The 13,673-nt window shown below is 53.0% G+C and overlaps 1 protein-coding gene across 1 annotated transcript; it reads right to left on the reverse strand.

The window, feature by feature from the left end:
- Positions 1 to 10,682: 10,682 nt before the first annotated feature.
- On the reverse strand, positions 10,683 to 13,168 carry LOC125520289 (beta-1,2-xylosyltransferease XAX1). The gene is made up of 3 exons (XM_048685171.2): positions 12,742 to 13,168; positions 12,403 to 12,639; positions 10,683 to 12,118 (listed from the first exon to the last, which is right to left on the reverse strand). Exons 1-3 carry the CDS (start codon positions 12,935 to 12,937, stop codon positions 10,914 to 10,916), a joined length of 1,638 nt encoding a protein of 545 aa, XP_048541128.1. The 5' UTR covers positions 12,938 to 13,168; the 3' UTR covers positions 10,683 to 10,913.
- Positions 13,169 to 13,673: the final 505 nt, after the last annotated feature.

The raw sequence follows: 13,673 nt of genomic DNA on the forward strand, positions 1-13,673 counted from the left end.
AAATCTCCATATAAGCTTTGGGCTAAAGCCATCAACACCATGTGTCATTCCACAAACCGGATTTATCTCCGCAAGCTCAAGTACAAGACCCCATATGAACTCCCAATCATGGGAAATCCTAACGTCAAATGCTTTGGAGTTTTCGGTTGTAAGAGTTTCATTCTAAACAACAAAACCTGGTTAGCTAAGTTTGATCCTAAAACTTATGAGGGCATATTTGTTCAATATGAATAAAATTATCATTCTTACAATGTTCTCAATAAATCCACTGGGTGCATTGAAGAAATGGTAAATGTGGAGTTTGATGAAGATAATGGCTCCAGTGTGGAGCAAATTGTTCCTAGTATTGTAGGTAATGAGGCTCGTTCTATACAGACTGTGAGGTTAGGCCACATTCATCCACAAGAAACACCCTAAGTCCAAGTAGAAGGAGTAGGATCCGTCTTGTAGATTCTTTACAAGGGAAGTCATCACCCGCACCACGAGTACAAGATGTTATGGGAGATCATGAACCTATCCAAGCGCAAGAACAAGTCCCTCATGTTCTCGATCAAGATCAAGGGCAAGATCAACCAAGTGGTGATGTACCAAACATTAATGTCGATAAAAACATCATGATCAATATCAATTTCAAGCTCAAGTATCTCCAACATGATCACATCCTAGTGAAAAACTGTTTGAGATGAAGAAGCAAAACGTGGATCGATAAGTCTCCAACGTATTTATTTTTTTATTTCGTCCTATTATATTATCAATCTTGTATACTTTATATGCAATTTTATATCATTTTTGGAACTAACCTATTAACCTAGTGCGTAGTGCCAGTTTCTGTTTTTGCCTATTTTATTGTTCCACAGAAAAGCAATACCAAACAAAGTCCAAACGCGATAAAACTTTACAGTGATTTTTTCTGGACCAGAAGGGGCCTTGGCAGCTTCGGGAGGAGGCTAGAAGATATACGAGAAAGCCACAAGCTCACACGACACACCCCAGGGGCGCCTGAGCTTGTGGTCCCCTCGTAGGCCCGTTCGACCTAATTCCAACTCCATAAATTCCCTACATTCCAAAAATCACCAGAGCGGAGCCCGAAACAATTATTTCGCCGCAGCAAGCCTCGGTTCTTCTGTGATCCTATCTGGAGGCCTCCGCTGGTACTTTGTCGGAGGGGGAATCGATCATGGAGGGCTTCTACATCAACCTTGTTGCACCTATGATGATGTGTGAGTAGTTCCCCATAGACATACGAGTCCATAGTGATTAGCTAGATGGCTCTCTCTCTTTCTTTGATCTTCAATACAATCTTCTCCTCGGAGTTCTATTCGATGTAATCTTCTTTTGTGGTGTGTTTATTGGGATTCGATGAATTGTGGGCTTATGATCAGATTATTCATTGAAAGTAATTGGGTTATATTTTGATCTTTATTATGTGTGATTGTTATAGCTATGTAATGCTTTCCAATCTATGAGTTTTCTTTGGCCAAGTTGATGGTTAGATCTTCAGTGGAAGTGGTGCGTAGTAGTAGGTTCAATCTTGCGATGTCCTCACTTCATGACAAAGGGGTTAGTGAGACACATATTTATATTGTTGCTACTAAGGGTAAAATGACGGGTTTTGATCATATTGATTGGTCTTATTTTGTCTACATTATATCATCATGCTTCAAACATTACTCTGTTTGTTATGAACTCAATACCTAGAGAGGCAAGCATAGAAACGTTCTCGAAATAGAGTAATAGTAGTAGATGCAGATATATGTCGGTCTACTTATCACGGACATAATTCCTATATACTAATCATTGCCATGAATAACATCATAACTATGCGCTTTTCTATCAATTTTCCAACAGTAATTTGTTACCCGTTGTATGCTATGTTCTTGAGAGAGATGCCTCTAGTGAAAACTATGGCTCCACGAGGGCTGCGCAGTCCGCGCCTCCCCCACGCAGTCCCCTGCCCCCGCCAGCTGCTGCTCCCCCATGTGGGCAGCGATGGGTACTTGTGTCCGCCCCACCAGCCGGACGCGCGCGCCGCTCTTTGCGAGAGGCTGCGGGCAAGGGAGATGGACGTGGCGAAAAAATCTATGCGCCACCGCGCAAAAACTGACGGGGACAAGCGGCTCCTTACTTGGGTATACCGCCGATCGCTTACGACATCGGAGATAGACGCTCGGTGGCTCCTTTGAGCAGTCCGAGCCCGAGGTGGCAGAGCCGGCTCGGCTGGCGAAGCTCAAGCAGTAGCAGGACATGGTCGTCCGGCGGCTCAAAGGGCTCATCATCATCTCCGACAACTCCATCGACGATGACGGTGACGACCCCGATGCCTTATCCGATGACTCGGACGGTCCTCCACCAGTCGTCGACGCCTACAACTACGTCGGGGACCGGAAAGGGAAAGGACCGGCTTCTCCACTTTAATTTCAAGTTTTTAGACGGAGTTCAAACTTATCCATTGTATTATGTGCATTATGTGAACTTTGGTGATTTTTGAAGATCCGATTGTGATCTTTTAGTGAACGGATTGTGCATTTATATGATCGTTTCTATGTCCGCTAATGATCTATGTTGTTTTTATCAACATTACATGGTTTAATATGGATATAAGAGTTCGGATATAAGATACGTGGATGTAAACAACATAATTTGAGAAGTGACCGACCGTTACCCGCTGAGGCCATCTCCATCGCGCGACCCCAAAACGCCTGGGTCTGTCCGTTTGGGTCTAAACGGACAAATGAAGCGGCCCAACGCGCAACCCCATCCATAAAAAGACGCCCGCTTCTGGTCCGCTTTGCCCCATCCCGAGCGCAAATTTGGTTCGGCTTTGCGCTCGAGCGGACACTGAACGGACGCTTTCTGCTCTGCCCCGTCCGCTCTTGTCCGAGCCTGGACCCACTTGTCAACCACACCGGTCTCTCTCTCTCTCTCTCCCTTTTTCTCTCTCCCCCTTTCTCTCTCTGGAGCACGCCGGCATGAGCATGTGCGCGGGCGAGCATGGGAGGCGGGCGCGCGTGCTTGCGAGCACGTCCGGGCGAGCGCACGGCGACGAGCACGAAGTACAGGCGCACACGGCAGTGGGCGTGGGGCGGCAGGCGGGGGCGGGGCCACGCGCGGCGGTGGCGCGAGTGGGCGGACGAGGCTGAGGCGCGAGCGGGCGGGCGAGGCTGCGACGCGTGCGGGCGGGAGCGCGTGTGCGGGCGGGCGAGGCTGCGGCGCGCGTGGCCGTGTGCGGCGCGAGCAGGCGGGCGAGGCAGCGGCGCGCGTGGGCGGGAGCGCGCATGCAGGCGGGCGCGGCGCGAGCAGGGCGCAGGGCGCGGGGCGGGAGCGCGCGGGCGGGTGTGGCGCGGGCAGGGCGCGGGGCGCGACTGAGGCACGGGCGGGGCGCAGGGCGCGCATGCGGGGCGCGAGTGAGGCACGGGCAAGGCGCAGGGTGCGCATGCGGGCAGGGGACGCGCGCGAGGTGCGGGCGGGGCGTGAGCGCGGCGCAGAGCAGGGCGCAGGGCGCCCGGGCGGGCAGGGGACGCGCGCGAGGCGCAGGGCAGGGCGTAGGGCGCGCATGCAGGGCGCGAGCGAGGCGCGGGCGGGAAGGGGACGCGCGCGAGGCGCAGGGCAGGGCGCAGGGCGCGCACGCGGGGCGCGAGCGCGACACAGCGGTCAGGCAGGGCGCAAGGCACGCGGGCGGGCAGGGGGCGCGCGCGAGGCGCGAGCGCGTCACCAGTGGGGCGTGTGCGGGGCTACCCGCAGGGCTGCCGGAGCGCTGCTGACGCGGGCGCGCGAGCGCGGAACAGGCGCGGCAGCCAAGGCGTGCGAGGCGGACTGCGACGGGCGCGCGTGGGGCACGCGGGCGCGGCCCGCGCTAGCTGGCAAGCACGGCGGCAGGAGCTCGCGGGCGCGGACGCGGCGGAACGAGCTTGTGGGCGCGGCGGAACGAGCGCAGCACGAGCGGCCGAGCGCAGCACGGCGCGAGGGCGACTCGCGGCGGGCGCGCCGCGACAGGGCTCGCGGCGAGCGCGGGCGTACTCGGCGTGTGCGTCGCCGAGACGAACAGTTTGGGGTAGTCGCCGTGCTGGGCGTTTTCACCTAGAGTCGGACATGCGTGTTCGCTTTGCTACCCATTGTTATCTTAAATGTACAAAACGGACGTCCGTTTGAGGTCGTGCGATGGAGTTGGCCTGATGCACCCGGGTCTTTCAAGGCCGGATTTGCCGGTTGATGAGCCTAAAGTTATACACGTTAAAATGCTGATGAGGGAAAGCACTCAAAAGGAGAGGACATTTTTTTCGGTGGAAACCAAAAATTAGCAGATTCTTATTTCTATACTGGCAGACTGCAGATTCTCTCCGGCGTAGCAGCAATAGTAAGGCCAACTCCACCGTGCGACCCTATCCTGTCCGCGCGCGTCCGTTTGAGGTAAAACGGACGAATAGTGCGGCCCAACGTGCGGCCTCAAACAGACAAATGTCTGGATTCTGTCCGTTTTGACCCATCCTCGGCCCAAACTTGCGCTCGGTTTGGGGTGAAATGGACGCGCGCGGACGGCCTGGACGCGCGTGGACGGCCTGGACGCACGCGCTTGTCCTCCTCGTGGCCCGCCTGTCGGGGACACTAGCAGTCCCTCCGCTCCCAACGCTTCCACCCTCTCTCTCCCGCCCCGCCCCGCCGCCGGCGCTACCGCTATTCTCCGGCCGCCTCCTCCGCGCAGCCCCTGGTCGTCCCTACCAAAACACGTCTCGACATGGCCGCCGCCACGCCTACGCTTTCACCGTGGTTTTGGCCGTCGATCGAAGGAGATTTGACCGTCGCCGTCTTTGCCAGTGGCAGAGGGGACACGACCGCCGGCGACATACCACGACGGCCTTGGCAGCTTCCGACGAGAGCTTCAGAGCGGCCAGTAGGCGGCCGGCAACCACCCCTGCTGCGTCGAGGTGATCATCGCGGCCTCTTCGCCACCACGATCGCAAGGTGTTCGACATTTTGCCCATAATGGTATGGACAGTGGAGACGAGTTTTTCTTCCATCACTTCCTTTGTTCATCGGACGATTCGTCGTCGGATGATGAAGATCTTGTGTTGGCTGCACTGGTCGTTCACGACCACATTCAACGGCATCTTCCTCGGTACAGGGGTCAGTCCCTGGCCGTGCTCCCAACCTGAACCGCAACAGGGAGAGAGGCCACGCCCTGCTCTATGCCGATTACTTTACAAACACCCCGCTTTTCAAGCCGGATAAATTTCGTCGCCGTTTTCGTATGGCAAGGCATGTGTTCAATCGTATCTGAGAGGGAGTGGTTGCTCATGACCCATACTTCGAGTGCAAGACGGATGCCCTTGGCAAGTTTGGATTCTCCTCTTATCAGAAATGCACCGCGGCCATTCGGATGCTTGCATATGGTATTCCAAGCGATCTGGTGGATGAGTATGTGCGTATGAGTGAGACAACATGTCTAATGTCAATGTACAAGTTTTGTCAGGCTGTGATCGAGGTGTTTGGCCCAGAGTTCTTGAGGCAGCCAATTGCCGCTGATACAGAGAGATTGTTGGCGACCAACGGAGCTAGAGGCTTCCCAGGCATGTTTGGCAGTATAGATTGTATGCACTGGGAGTGGAAGAACTGTCCATTTGCTTGGCAGGGCCAGTACATGGGGCATGTCAACGGGTGCACTGTCATATTAGAAGCGGTGGCATCGCAGGATCTTTGGATATGACATTCTTTCTTCGGCATGGCAGGTTCTCACAATGATATCAACGTGCTGCAGCGTTCTTCAGTCTTCGCGAGGCTTGCAGAAGGCCACTCCCCACCTGTCAACTTTGAGATCAACGGCCACCAGTGCAACAACGGATATTATCTAGCTGATGGTATATATCCTCAGTGATCAACTTTTGTGAAGACAATCTCGAAACCCCAAGGTGGGAAGAGAAAGATATTTGCCCAAATGCAAGAGAGTGTTAGAAAGGATGTGGAACGTGCTTTTGGTGTGCTTTAATCCCGGTGGGGTATCGTTCGAAGCCCTACACTGTCATGGGATAAAAGAAAGCTTTGGAAGGTGATAACTGCTTGTGTGGTCATGCACAACATGATTGTCGAGGACGAGCGTGATGAGAGTATCTTCGACCAAAGATTTGATTATCAAGGTGAAAATATTGAGCATCTGCACCAAGACCCGGCCACATTTGAACAGTTTGTCCAATTCCACCGTGAGATGCGTGATTGACACACTCATTTGAATCTTCAAAATGACTTGATTGAGCACGTGTGGGATTACATTGGCAACCAATAGATGTATTGGTTCATTTTATGTTCAGTCAAGACAATTTCGATTTGGTTGTAAAACTATTTTGTTAAAGATAATTTCAATTAGGTTATAAAACTATTTTAATTTTCAGATAAATATTTGAACGTGCAAACTAGTTTTGATGAAAATATGGGCATTTTTTGACATTGACGGATAGAATGGAGCAAACAGATGCGGCCAGCACTGGGCACACGGCCACCGATTTCAGGATACACCCGAACACGACCTTATTGCTTTACCCAAATAGATATAATCCGAATAAAACAAACGTCCGTTTAGAGTCGCGTGCGATGGAGTTGGCCTTAATCATGGATTGTTCGCCCGGTCTCCCAGTTGTCTCGCACCGAGGGAGGAAGCCGCGAGACGCTCTGCCGCCTGTCCGAGCGCGGGACACGTGATGCACTTGCAAGGAAAAAGACACAGCCATGATGTTCGTGTCCGCGCACCGCCGCGCGAGCCAAGGAACGCAATACGCTTGTCTTGGGGCTAGCCTCCTCGAGTCGGGTGGAACGCAAACGCATGGGCATGGGCGAGAGAGAGCGCGCACTGCGGCTGCGTGTCTTGCCTCGCTACGCTACGTGTTTATGAATTGTGATGTAGTACTACTACTACGAGTAGAGTTGGGATGGCTCCAGTTGTCATACTGGTTTCAGCTGTGAGTACGACACCTTCGAGTGAGCCAGCCGCCATGCGATGCTGCCAGATACTTCCACTCTATTTTTGACATCATCAGCTTGGCATAGTGGTAGCTTACCGTGCCGAAAGTAAAACCCACGTCGCACGCATTTCCAGTGCAAGCAATTAGAGCAACTTCAATGAAACGACTCATTTCACCCGCCTGCGTTTGTTTGAATCGGCGCGGATAAAAGTGGCGACCCAACACGCCGATCCAAACTTAAATTGTGTTCGTCCGGCGTCCACGCCGATCCATTTCCGATTTAAAATTATGCCTGAAATGCGTCGGCATGGACGCGCCGCACGTCTCCTCGCCGTCTGCCGCGTCCCCATCTGGCGACCATCCAACCGCCAAGGTCAACATAATTTATGACGACCGCCCATCTTGGGCCCACGCGTCAGCGACGGCGGTCATCCTTTTTTAAGCCGGGCGTGCGGCGGGGCCGTCCTCATCCACTTACCACTCGCCCCACGTCTCCATCTGGCCACCCCTGCCCCCACGCCGGGTACAACCCTAGCCACCGCCAGCATGGGTTTTTTCTCCGGCATCGGCAGCAGCCGCAAGGGCAAAGCCACCGCCCGCCATTCCCCCTCCCTCCCCGCCCTCCCCGCGCCGGCGCGCGGTCCCCGGCAGAGGCAGCGCATCAACGTGCCGTTGCACCAGGCCAAGTGGCACTGGCACCACCGCGTGCCTCTGCCGTACCCGGATGTGACGCTGCCGCATGACTGGCATTTGGATCCGGAGAGGATCCCAGTGCCGGCGGCGCCGCGGACGGCGAGGGCCCATGCGGAGGAGGTACGGCCCGGCGGGCGTTGCTGACGTCGGAGCAGCGCGCCGACCCACACTTCGCCGCCGACTCGCCCAATTGGGCTCGATGGTTCGCCTTCGAGCACGAGGAGGCGAGGCGACGGCGTCCGCGGCGTCGACCACAGCCTGCCGCCGCCCGCGCTCATCGTCCGCGACGAGGACCAGGAGGCCGAGGCCGCCTACCAGGCGGCCATCAAGGAGAGCGAGGAGGAGGAGCGGTGGAGGGAGGCGGACGAGGCGGCTTTCGAGGCTGCCATGGTGGAGGCCATGGCCCTCTCCGCGGCGGGCGACTGCGTCGTGCCGCCGATGGCCCCGCCGTCCCCGCCCAAAGCCGAGCCGGAGAAGCTGGCCTACCGCGAGCGCTACTCCTAGACCGGAGTAGGGCGCGAGTGGGTCAGCGCTCCGCCGATCTGGCTCGGGGCGACGGAGAAGCAGGAGGCGGCCTACCTCGACCATTAGCGCCGCGTTTGGCTGGCCGAGGAGCGCCGGGAGGGCGAGCGTCTGCAGATGTTCGAGCGCGAGGCCGAGGAGGTGGCGCGCCAGGCCCAGGCAGCGGCGGCAAAGCCCGACATCGCCGCCGTCTGGAACACGACGTTCCCCTGGGCCGGCCCTGCGCCGACGTTGATCGACCTCACCGATCCCGACGCAGACGCCGCCGCCGACGAGGACGCCTAGGGCAGCATGTCGTCTTGTTTTTAGTGTTTTTATTAATGTAATGTAGACTTTTGCCGGCCTTCGTGGCCGGCTTTTATGTTTAATTAAATGTATATTTTTTTTTTCAAACTGCTTGCAATATTTTTTTTTGCGCACCGACGAAATGGGTCTGGCCAGCGTTGGGCGCTCACGCCAACCCAAACACAGCACCGGACATTTGTGTCCGCCGAGCCGATCCAAACGGATAAAAAGCGGACAAAAATGTCGTCCGTTTGGGTCGGTTCGTTGGAGTTGCTCTTAGAGCATCTCTGACATCTCAAACGCCAAACCAGAGCTCAGAAAACTCGAGCAACTTCGCACGTTTTGAAGCTCTGTCTTTTTGGACAAAGCTCCTCACAATCAATCGCCTGTGAGCACTACAATGGATTAGTGGTTGCGCCTACTAGAGTGTTTTTTGGAAAGGGGTATACAAGAATCCACTCCATCACGACATATTTGTACAGCTAAAAAAATGACATATTTGTAAGGTTGGAAAAATTCTAAAAATATCACGCACATAGGTTAAAACTTTCAGATGAAGCAAGCGACAGATGGTAACTTTCAGATGTTAAAAAAATGACATATTTGTAAGGTTTTTGTTAGAAACTTTCAGATGTGAATTTTCAGAAAATAATATAACCCATTTGTAACTTAGGTGAAAACAAGAGTACTCATTTTTATGTAGGTTCCAAATGGCCATACTATTTCACGAATATATACATAGGTAACTTTCAAATCAAGATATTTGTGCTTGTCTTTTTCGTGTTTTTTCTTGAATTTTGAAACATACAGTTACCTCTCTTTTTTCTTATTTATAAAAGTGGGTATCCTGAAATTCATGATTATTTTAGGATTATGTTTGCAGCCTCTTTTTTTACAATGGGTGCCCACGTCGATTCCCATTAAAGAAGCAGCTAAATTCTGGAGTCGTACAAAACATAAGCAAAGAAAAGACAATCATCTTCCGAATCTAAATAGTCTGTTTCACTAATTTATTTATCTCAACATGCAACATGTGGAAAAGGGCATACCTCAACATACAACCATACAGACTAAGCCCACCTCAACTTGCAAACATCCATGAGTATTATGCTATTCATATTTAATAAATATTTTACAACTATATATAATAATGAAACACAATAAGTCATATGTATTTTCAGTTTTCATTATCATATTAGTACTCTGAACTTTTCATGTTCCACACAGCCAAAAATCACTGAAATATATTGCCAAATATTTCTTTAAAAACATGTGGGCTATCATTTAGTTCTACTAGTGTTTATGCTGTTTTTATTTAGCTGGTAAAGTAGAGAAGATTTCAGTTACTCCCTCCATACGGCAAATATATATACATATAATTTTGGAACTTTGACTGTAAATATTGTTTCAAATGTAATCTGTCCGGAAAGTACATTTATAATATAAAAAAATTATGTTTCATATATAATATAGAAAAATAAATAATGTTCAATAAAAAATCTAGATAGCCATGCTAGTAAGCAAAATGGCATGTATATTTAATATGGAGGGAATATATATCACTGGAGATGCCCAGGACATATACCAAAGTCCACATGATCGTCTGATATGTGCTAGTATTATGCTCTCCGCGCCAACTCTCTTTTTTGACGTGCACGGGACATGATGAGAATCTGCACGGGGCGCAACAATAATGCTTCTAGGCAGCGTGTCACCATTTCCTCACTGCATCAACAGTGTGCAATCATCCGTTGATTGATGCATCTGTTGCACAACTTGCTGTCCGATATCCAGCTGTTTTTTTCACCCGACGGGTATCCAGTTGCTTTTGTTGGTGAAATATCGTACTTGGGCTGTGTGCCGTCTCTCGAGATTGTGGCAAAACGTGCTTTGTCTAAAGCATGTGAGTGGACAACTCACTGGCAGCAAAGCTATTGCAGTCCTTGATCTGCATGACAAGGCTAAGAAAATTACTTTACTCATTCAGTCAGATGAAGCAAGCGACAGTTTAATCGATATCTCGGGTGCATCTTGAGTGCTCTGGTCAGCAATGCAACTCAGGTGTAGTAGTATACAACAGAAATGAAATCAATTAACTTTGATTGAACTTACAAAATGAAACTCGTCAGCAACTTACAAAACATGCTCACTGTCAAAGAAACATTGCACTCTTTAATTTGATCTGCATGACATGGCCAGGACAGTTAGCATTCAGAGACTAGCGACAGGCGACAGTTTCATCAATTCATCAGTATGAACTTATATGCTGTTCCCAGTTGAGTACAGGTAGTACATCTCGAGTGCTCTGGTCAGCAATGTAACTCAAGTGTAGTATACAACAGAAATGAAATGAATTGACTTTGGTTGAAGTTACAAAACGAAACTCATCATCAGCTATACCCCAACTCCACTGAAGCCTATGGAAACGGTGCCACATAAACGAAACAACCCAAACAAACGCTCTAATTAATCCTGCAGCTGGTCAAGCGCCTTGAGGAGGAATGGCTTGAATCTGGTGACATTCACCATGACGTCCTGCTTCATGACGATCTCGGCGAGCGCCGGCCACCCCTGCGCGTGGATCTGCATGGGGTTCTTGAAGACGTAGTGGTCGCGGGAGTACTTGTCCTTGAGCGTCGTCTCCTCCTCGGACACGTAGTACTCGACGTAGCGGAGCTGCATGTCGCGCGCCGGCTGCCCGTAGAAGTTGGTGGCCATCCAGTCCATCTTGCCCCACGGCACGATCTGCACCAGCACGGCGCCGGTCGGCAGGAAGATCTGGTTGGTCAGCCCGGCGCCGTGCACCGCCAGGAGCACGTCGGCGGCGTTGACCGTCGCGGCGAAGGCGCGCACGTCGGCGCCGGCCTCGGCCACGGTGACCTCGAACCCCAGCTCCTCGCAGAGGGCCTGGACGGCGCGCAGGTTGAGCAGCTTGCGCGTGCCCTTGCGCTCGATCATGAGCATCTTGGGCCTGACGGCCGTCTTGTCGCCGAGCACCGCGGGGGCGTCCCGCGGCAGGCCGAAGGCGCGGCGGAGGAACCGGTTGTAGTCGACCATGGTGAGGTTGCGCGGGTTGCGGGTCGGGTGCGGGCCGATGATGAGGTCGCGGTCGCGGTACAGCCCGAGCTGCCCGCCGGGGAAGCAGTGCACGTCCGCCTCCTTGTCGAAGTTGATCACCTCGTAGTTGGACAGCTTCTTGAGGAGCGGCGCGAACTTGGCCACCCACCACGGCTTGTAGTTGGTGATGAGGAGCTGCACCTCGCCGGCGAAGTGCGACGTGGAGAGGAAGAGCGGGATCATGACGTCCGTGTTGTCGTGGAAGAAGTTGTCGGTGTAGCCGGCCGTGGAGAAGACGACCGCGGGGACGTCGTGGCGCCGGGAGCACGCCGGCGCGGACACGGGCGACGCGACGGACTTGATGGTGACCTCCACGACGCCCGGGAGCAGGAAGGTGTCCTTGCGGGCGTACGGCCGGATCTTCTTCTCCCCGTTGTCGTCAAACGGGCCGGCGCCCGACGGGTTGACGAAGAACATGGTCTTCTCCTTGGGGCTGACCCGGACGTCGCCGGTGAGCTCACACACGGACGGGCGCGCGTAGGGGAAGCCCTCGTCCACGGCGTTCTCGTCGCAGGTCATCGTGGCCTTGACCTCTTCTGTTTTATCGCCACCATCTGACCAAAATACGGATCATAAGTTCATACTAGGTATAGGAAGTAGTATTCGTAAATGAAGTAGATTAGTATAGCATGGAAGAGGGGATTAAAGCTAAGTTCAGACTAAAGTACGAAGTAGTACTATTTGGGAATGAACTAAATTAGTGGTACATCATGGAAGAGGGGATTAAGGCTAAGCTCTTTGGGAAATCATCATCTATTATAGGCAAGATCTGTATTTTTCATTTCATTTTAAGATCCCGGATTGAGGTAGAGACAGAAAGAAATGGAAAAGAACTCACCTGGCTTGGTTACCGCGGTCTCCTCTTTTTGGGTGCTTTCTGTCTCCGCTGGGGTCTCCACCTTTTCTTCGATCTTTGTTTCTTCTGGAAAGCCGGGCTCTTTCGGCTCCGTGCCGCCTCCAGCCAGATATTCACCGCCCTCGACTTCGATCTTCTTCTGTACCGGCACGGCCTCCTCCGTGCTGGGCACCGCCGTGGACGCAGGCGGCGCGTTCTTCATCACCATGGACGTGCTCTCTGCAGCGACAATTTTTCTCAATCAGCAAGCTTGCAAAACCAAACAAACATCCAAGAAGTGATTCCTGCGTGAAGACGAAGAACTGGATGGGAGGTGCTCACCGAAGACCGGCGAGTAGATGGCGAAGAGGCGGGCGAAGGAGATGTAGGTGAGGAGGGCGAGGCAGCAGCCGGCGACGAGCCCGATCCCGAGCTTCTTGGGCTCGATCCTGCTCAGCTCCTTGGCCAGCCGCGGCTGCCTCCGCTCGCCGGGGCCGGCCGGCGGCTTGGACCCCCGCGCGTACGCCGTGGACGCCATGGAAGATCACCCAGCCCAAAACAACACACGGTCACGACCGACGACCGATTCCCCGGGCAGCGCAAGAGAAGAAACAAAACCCACGACGCCAGCCCCCGGATATATCGGCCGGCCGATCGCCACCCCCGCCACCGAACTGCGACTTTCTTTCCCCCTCTAAAAAAGCTTATTGGATCAGTAGCGCATACGGGCCGAGGTGATGGTAACATGTAGGCGATGATTGGACTCTTCCTGGAACGAGTAGTAGTATAATTCGTTTTGTTCGTTTGGCACGGGGGAGGCGGCTGGCTGGCTTCCTTCCTCCCCGATTCCTTGCTTTGACTCGTCCCCGCAACTGCAAGCTGTGAACAATAATTTGGACTTGGCACCTAATCCCGTCGTGGACAGCAGGGGATTATTGGGTTGTCATGTTCTGTGTTTCATTATTTTTCCTTGATGGTGGTTCGGCCGGGACAGGGACTCGTGGAATCGTGGAACCAGTCCTTTGGGCGTGGGAAGGTATCCATTGGTTGCTTGCTTGCTTCGATACTCCCCCGTCGCCCATGGGAGGGAAGGTGTGGATTCCGTCAGTTAGGCACAGTTAGGACACATTCCACGTTTTTTTAGCACAACACAGTCAGCTCACAATCACACACTCGCTCCGTTCGAAAAAGTTAGTGCTAAATACATTTATTTAAGGAAAGTTTGGGACAAACTTTTTTGACCGAGGGAGTGGATGCACATACACTCACTCCAT

This window comes from Triticum urartu, chromosome 7A (genome assembly GCF_056163025.1).
Source record: "Triticum urartu cultivar PI428250 chromosome 7A, HENAU_Tu73, whole genome shotgun sequence".
Taxonomy (NCBI): domain Eukaryota; kingdom Viridiplantae; phylum Streptophyta; class Magnoliopsida; order Poales; family Poaceae; genus Triticum; species Triticum urartu.

Bases quoted from the DNA above. Each gene is read 5' to 3' on its own strand.
- LOC125520289 (XM_048685171.2), bottom strand. From the start codon at position 12,937: ATGGCGTCCACGGCGTACGCGCGGGGGTCCAAGCCGCCGGCCGGCCCC. The intron at 12,640-12,741 runs GTGAGCACCTCC...TTGTCGCTGCAG, and splicing joins CATCTACTCGCCGGTCTTCG to AGAGCACGTCCATGGTGATG. The intron at 12,119-12,402 runs GTGAGTTCTTTT...TATTTTGGTCAG, and splicing joins GACCGCGGTAACCAAGCCAG to ATGGTGGCGATAAAACAGAA.